Source organism: Salvelinus sp. IW2-2015, linkage group LG23, assembly GCF_002910315.2.
Source record: "Salvelinus sp. IW2-2015 linkage group LG23, ASM291031v2, whole genome shotgun sequence".
Taxonomy (NCBI): Eukaryota; Metazoa; Chordata; class Actinopteri; order Salmoniformes; family Salmonidae; genus Salvelinus; species Salvelinus sp. IW2-2015.
In genome coordinates, this window is record NC_036863.1 from 35500069 (window position 1) to 35507717 (window position 7649).

General features: G+C 45.5%; 1 protein-coding gene across 1 annotated transcript; it reads left to right on the forward strand.

The window, feature by feature from the left end:
- The first annotated feature begins 3431 nt into the window (after nucleotides 1–3431).
- Nucleotides 3432–4946, forward strand: LOC111950152 (protocadherin beta-15-like). The gene has a single exon (XM_023967553.2). The coding sequence runs from the start codon at nucleotides 3555–3557 to the stop codon at nucleotides 4944–4946; it is 1392 nt and encodes a 463-aa protein (XP_023823321.1). The 5' UTR covers nucleotides 3432–3554.
- Nucleotides 4947–7649: the final 2703 nt, after the last annotated feature.

Genomic DNA, 7649 nt, shown 5'->3' on the forward strand with positions numbered 1-7649 from the left:
AAATGGTTCTCCCTCTGCTGCACTGTGAGCGGAGTCTTATCTGACGGGCTGTTTGCTGTTAGAAGCTACGGCTAGGGCAAACTAATCTAAGTAATCTACGAATTAGTGGTCCGGTGTCTTCTATTAAAACTTCAGATTGTAAAATGCACTCAAACATAATGGAGTAGGCCTTTCTAACGTATTATTTCACATTTAAATGCTGCACGGCGTCTAGATTCAGTTGTATTGGCCATGTAGTCAGAGACTGTACACTAATCGCTCTTGCGTTTTTTCCTGTAGCCTCATGGCGTCGCTCCTCGCCAACTCTAAGCTGTGGGTTTTTGGAACACTCCCATTTCGTTTTGAGCTATATGAGCAGGATTTATCCACACAGCCATTTCATTGCGGAGCATAACACGGAGTACTGTAAGATAGACCATTGGCCTTTGGGGTTTTGTGTAGATACTGTGCTTATTTACATACTTGTTCATGTTTATGCGATTGCCGTAAGTGAAGATGTCGGTATCTACTACATCATGCGGATCTAAATGGCGTTTGCAATGTGCTATGCTTTTGCTTGCTATCGTGCGGGCCTCTTTTGCGGACATTCGATATTCTGTTCCAGAGGAGACAAAGACAAAACATGTAATCGGGAGCTTAAGTAGTGACCTTCGTTTGGATGTTAAGCGACTGAGGGTTCGGAAGGCCCGAGTTGATTACCAGGGAGAGAAACGGTACTGTGGAGTAGACTTGGACTCCGGAGATCTCATTGTTCTCGAGAGAATCGACAGGGAGACGCTTTGTGAAACTACCTCACCCTGTATCTTGCATTTTGAGTTCATCCTGGAAAATCCTTTGGAGCTGCACAATATTGGGCTGGAAATACAGGACATAAATGACAACCCACCTCTTTTCCCCAAGGATTTAATCAAACTGGAAATAAGCGAATCTGCAACAACAGGCAGTAGATATAAAATAGCTTCTGCTCGAGATTTAGATGTAGGCATTAACTCCGTTCAAAGCTATGTGCTTGGTCAAAATGGTTATTTTGTTTTAGATGCAAAAATCAGCAAAGAAAGGTATGTTGAAATTGTATTGCAAAATAGTCTCGACCGAGAGAAGGACGGTGAACATTCTCTAATGRTAACGGCAATTGACGGGGGGAATCCACTTCGGTCTGGTAGTGTTACAATAAATATTCTCGTAATTGATGTAAATGATAACGGTCCAATATTTTCGCAAGCTGTGTATACGGTAACCGTTTTTGAAAATTCACCACAAGGTACCTCCCTGCTCAAGGTAAGCGCAACTGATAAAGATGAAGGTGCTAATGGTCACATTACATATTACATTAATCATGTGTCCGAAAACACAAAGCGTTTATTCAATATTGACCAAAACAGTGGGGAGATTACTGCAATTGGCGAGCTTGACCACGAAAAGGCCTCTTCTTATGAAGTGGAGATACAGGCAGAGGATGGCGGGGGGCAGGCCGGACACTGCAAAGTCCTCGTTGAAGTATCTGACATAAATGACAATGCACCCACAATAACTGTGAAATCAGTCACCAATCCGATTCCAGAGAACATCCCAGCGGGCATTGAATAGCTGTTATTAATGTAAAGGATCAGGACCATGGAGAGAACAGCAGAGTGAAGTGCAACATTGCGGAAAACCTACCTTTTAAACTCCAATCCTCAATTAAAAACTACTTTACCTTAATAAGCAGCGCCCCTCTGGATCGAGAGCAAATCTCTGAATATGATGTCACCATAATAGCAACCGATGGAGGAACGCCGTCATTGTCTTCYAGTGTTATTTTGAGTTTCCACATTTCTGATATAAATGACCAACCCACCGTAGTTTGAGAACAATCCTACAGCACCTATGTGACTGAAAATAACAAGCCGGGCTCCTCTATGTGTTCTGTTACTGCCAGAGACCCAGACTGGAGACAGAACGGACAGTGGTCTATTCTCTATTGTCCATGAGGTCAACGGTGTTCGGTGTCCTCATTTTATCCATCAACGGAGACACGGGGGTGATCCACGCTGTGAGAGCATTTGATTATGAGCAGTTAGGAGCTTCAAAGTCCACGTTGTAGCCAGAGACAATGTTCTCCTCCACTCAGCCGTAACGTGACGTGGTGGTCTTCATAACAGTGAGAATGATAACTCTCCCCAGATATTATACCCTGCTCCAGCAGGGAACTCCTTGATGACCGAGATGGTCCCCAAAGCTGCTTGGCGGGTCACTGGTTTCCAAGGTGATAGCTGTGGATGCTGATTCTGGACAGAACGCGTGGCTTTCATATCAGATCGTGAAATCGACTGATCCGGGACTTTTTCACTATGGTCTCCACAGTGGAGAGATCAGGGCACAGCGCGACATTTCTGAATCTGACAGTATGAAGCAGAACCTTGTTATATCAGTGAAAGATAACGGACAGTCCTCTCTCTCTAAAACCTGTGATGTTTATTTACTCATATCAGACAACTTGCTGAAGTTCCAGAACTGAAAGACATGGCTTATGATGATAGGTCCAAACTAACTTCCTATTTGATCATTGGTCTTGTCTCTGTCTCCACCTTTTTCCTGACTTTCATTATTCTCATCCTGGCCGTGAGGTTCTGCCGCAGTAGAAAGCCTAGCATGTTGTTTGATGGAGCAGTCGCCATTCCAGCGCGTATTTCCCTCCCAACTATGCAGAGGTGGATGGAGCTGGAACTCTGCGTAAGTTCTTACAATTATGACGCATACCTGACAACGGGCTCACGCACCAGTGACTTCAAGTTTGTCAGATCTTACAATGACAACACGCTGCCTGCTGACCAGACGCTGAGGAAAGAAATCAAAGATCAAGATTCGTTAGTGGACACCAAGGACTTGAACGAGGTAGGATTGTAAATATTTGTGCTAGTACTGTATGTTGTCATTTAATCTGAGCCCAAAAGCATGATTGCTTTCCTATAAATGTTACTTACATATCTTGCGTTCATTGTTTTTAATTGTGCAAACTGTTGATCGAACTTTTTTACTCTGAACAGCCTTTCAATACCCTCGGTCTATAGCGTACAATTTCAGCATTTCGTTTGAAATTCTTCATAATTGTAGGCCTATTTCCCCCATTATGACTTTGTATCCCTGTTGTTTTCTGTTTGCAGCATGTCTGTATAAATCATGACATCACCATGGGACTTCTTATAGGCTTAAGAGTATGATTATTAGATCAATTCAGCTTCACATATTGTTAATTTGATTATGCATATTACACATTAGCCTACAGCATGGCTTGGCATACGAWGTCCTACTCTGGTAATGAAATCGTTCCTTTATTTAGTCAATGTTGATATGTAACACAGCGGGTCGCTGTTGGCTTACAAAAGCAAAAATACACATTGAAACCCACCCACTCCTGCCCCCAATCYGTCGTTATATTTTGTGGCGACTGCTTTCTTGCTTAAAGCCTTTCACGTTGGATACTCTTACCAAGGTAGATGTCATATTTGTAGACGTTTTTGTATATATAGCCTATACTAAGAGGTTTGGGATCAKTTGATTAATCTGAAGTTATTATGGAATATAGAAGAGGTTCCATGTTGAGGCGAGGGCGATGGACCACCTTTGTCTTCCTATTATTGACCGTCCATCAGTGTGTCGGGGATATTCGCTATTCCATTGCAGAAGAAATTAAACGAGGTTCTGTGGTTGGGAGATTTTCTCAGGATTTGGGCATCGATGTAAAAACACTGTCGACCAGAAGACCAAGGATCGAATTCGAAGGTAGTGCACGATACTGCGACATTAACCAGAAGACTGGAGATTTGATYGTGAACGAGCGGATGGACAGAGAGGAGCTGTGCGGACAAAGGCCGTCGTGTGCTTTGCATTTTGACTTCTTTTTGGAAAACCCTCTAGAGTTGCACCGTGTCACACTTGACATCCAAGATGTTAACGACAACTTCCCAACATTTCCCAATGAAGTAATCAAATTAGAGATCAGAGAATCGGCCAATAAAGGAGAGCGATTTTCCATTGACGAGGCCCTCGACACAGATACGGGAGTCAATTCAGTTCAGGGTTATAGTCTATCGGCAAATGAACATTTCACCTTGTCTGTTCACACAAGTGCTGATACGGGTAAATATGCAGAGATCGTACTAGAGCATGAACTAGACCGCGAAAAACAGGACGAACTATCACTTATTCTGACAGCTTATGATGGCGGAAAGCCACAGAAATCTGGCACAGTAGTTATACAGGTCCGGGTACTAGATGCTAATGATAATGTCCCTGTATTTACGCAGTCTATTTATAAGGTGAGTGTGCCTGAAAACGCTCCATTGGGTACTGCCGTGGTCACTGTCAGTGCCAGCGATGCAGATGAAGGGGCGAATGGAGAGGTTACATATGAATTCAGTCATATTTCTATCAAAACAAAAAATACTTTCTCTATTGATCCAAAAAGTGGAGAGATTAAAATAAAATCAATGATAGATTTTGAAGATACATCGTCCTTTGAGCTGCGAGTTAAAGCTAAAGATGGAGCAGGTCAGGCTGCTTCATGTAAAGTTATTGTTGACGTCGCTGATATTAATGACAACGCCCCAGTCATACTTATTAAGTCATTAAAATCACCATTGCCAGAAAACTCACCAGCCGGTACAGAGGTTGCCTTAATTTATGTACAGGACAGAGATTCTGAGTCCAACAGCAAAGTAAGATGTTCTATTGAGCAGAACACATACTTCAAATTGTCCCCGTCAATCAAAAAACACCTTTCCCTAATAACTGCTGTGGAATTGGATCGTGAGACACAGTCCGAATACAACATCACTCTTATTGCAACCGATGAAGGATATCCTCCACTGTCATCTTTTCAAACGATTACGTTAATTGTTTCTGATGTGAATGACAACCCACCTGTGTTTGAGAAAGAACAATCCTACAGTTCCCTATGTGACTGAATAATAACAAGCTCTGGGATCTGGCTCCTCTAGTGTTCTGTTTTACTGCCAGAGACCCAGACTGGAGACAGAAATAGCGGCCAAGCAGTGGTCTAGTTCTTCTATTGCACAGTGAGATCCAACGGTGTTCCGTGTGTCCTCATTTTATATCCATTAACGGAGACACGGGGGTGACCACGCTGTGAGGAACATTTGATTATGAGCAGTTTAGGAGCTATTCAAAGCCACGCGATTTTGGTAATGCAGAGACATGGTTTCCTCCTTGCACTCAGCCGTAACGTAGACAGTGAGTGTCTTCATAACAGAATGAGAATGATAATCTCCCAGATATTATACCTGACTCCAGAGGGAATTCACCACTTGATGAACTGGAGATTGAGGTGGTCCTACATCCCGGACGTCGCCACGCGACCCGTCCCTCCGGCCCCATCACCCCACCGTACACCTCACCTCTTCATCAGCACCAAGAAAGCTTGCTCTGGCGGGGTCCCTGGTTTCCCAAGGTGATAGCCTGGTGGCTGGTGGGTGAATCTGAAATGCTGACTCTGGATCGAGCAGCCAGTTATCCTAGTGGTTTTTTGAACACCTGCCTTAACCCAAAAAGACTCAGAGGATCGTGAGGCCAGCGCTTTCACGGGTCTGTATTCAATACTGAAAATCAAGATCAAGCGGCTTTTGCCCTTCGCTCCACGGGAGGTTCTGTCCTCCTGAGCTCGCCTTAGGCACCCTGCGTTAACGCTTGACAGGTGTACCGCCCCAGTCAAACTCCCCACCTGCCACACTGTTCCCCGGAGCGGGTCGCACCCGACCGCGAGCCGGGTGGCTTATGATAGCCAGAAGCGAGAAGCCGTCGGGGCTCGCCTCCCCGCCTCACGGGTAAGTGAAAAACGATAAGAGTAAGTGGTATTTCACCGGCGGCCCGAGGGCTCCACTTATTCTAACACCTCTCATGTGCTTCTTCACAGTGCCTAGACTAGAGTCAAGCACACAGGGTCTTCTTTCCCCGCTGATGTCTGCCAAGGCCGTTCCCTTGGCTGATTGTTTGCGTAGATAGTAGGTAGGGACAGTGGGAATTCTGTTCAAATCCATTCATGCGCGGTCACTAATTAGATGACGAGAGCATTTGGCTACCTTAAAGAGAGTCATAGTTACTCGCGCGGCCGTTTTACCGCGCTTCCTTGAAATTTCGTTCACTTGACATTCAGTAGCACTGGGCAGAAATCACATCGCGTCAACACCCACCTTGCCTTCGCGAGTGCTTTTGTTTTAATTAAACAAGTCGGTATTTCCTCCTGGCCGCACCGTTCTAAGTCAGCTGCTAGGCGCCGGCCGAGGGCAACCCGCCGGAGACCCCGCGATAAACGGGGCCGAGAGCACGCGTAGCTGGGGATCCGAAGAGAAGGGGCCCGCAACGCGTCCCAGAGTCGCCGCTGCAACCTCGCAAACCCAACCCCTCGCCGGTCCGCCTTAGCCTGCCGCAGGACACCACCACGAAAGAAACCCCACAAACGGCCCTTGCGAGACCGCCAATGAGAGCCCCGCATGTGGCCACAGACAAAACTTCGCAACGGTGGCGAGAAGAGGGCGGCGGAGCAACTGCTCCCGCCCGCCGCGGCTCGAGCCCAGCCACGCTTCGCACCCCAGGCCGCGCCCGACCAGCCCTTATGAGCAATCCTTATCCGGAAGTTACGGGATCTGACTTCCCGACTTCTTACAATACCTTAAAGCATCTGGGTACGGGAAGCCGTATGATGGATGAAGATTCTCCCATTGGCAAGATGTACGGTCCCTTACCTGACGTCGCCTTTGTCGTGTGAAAATCGCGGACGGCGTCGGCCGAGGGCGCGGGGGAGCTCTTTCGGCAGTCTGTCAGAATCGTTTTCGGACTTTCGGTCGCCGTTTTTTATAAAATAACAAATTTTTGACTTGCACTCCGGCATTCTCGAAATATTCCCGCACAAGGCGGAAATAAACTCATCATTAGGCAGCGCAGAACACAGGGGCAAACGAGCGCGGCTTTTCTCCTAAAACGGAAAATATTTCAAAGACGAACTCGGCGAAGCGTAGGTTTGGAGTAAAGGGAAGTTGGCCCGAACAAGATGGCGTCGAGGCTTGCGGCGCTTTTTTGAGTTATGGCATTTTGCTGGGAAAAGGTCAAAAACGAAAAGTAGGTGCAATTTGACCGCTTCGCACGTCAAAGTACATAAGCATAACGGTGTCAGGAAAAAAAAAAAATGCGTTTTATGCTATCGTAATTTAAAGAGAATAGTACATTGAACCATTTGGTAGATGTTCACGAAGAGGAATTTTTTTTTTCCAAAAAAAATTCACAGATGCAGTTGCAGTTGTTCACTTGGCAGGCGAGGGAAGTAGAGTTACAACATTTTAAAGTGGGTCTCGAACTACTGCGAGAATATCTGTGATTTATGTAGAGAATTGTTATGAGTAACACACTCATTTAACCTCTGTTAAAAAGTCAGTTCTTAACATAAAGACTAAAGCTCAAATATTAATATAAGAGCTACCCCAAGGAGGGTATGTGTTTCACCGGTTCAGCTTTCCTGATGTCAACTGGAAGTACCTTAAAAATGGTGCATAGGGTCAGGTTGAAGGCTAACAAAGGTCAGATCTTTTCAAAACTTCACTTGTGTGATTAGAAACCCTCATGAACTGTAATCAAGTTCATTTTTCCCAACAGAAGCT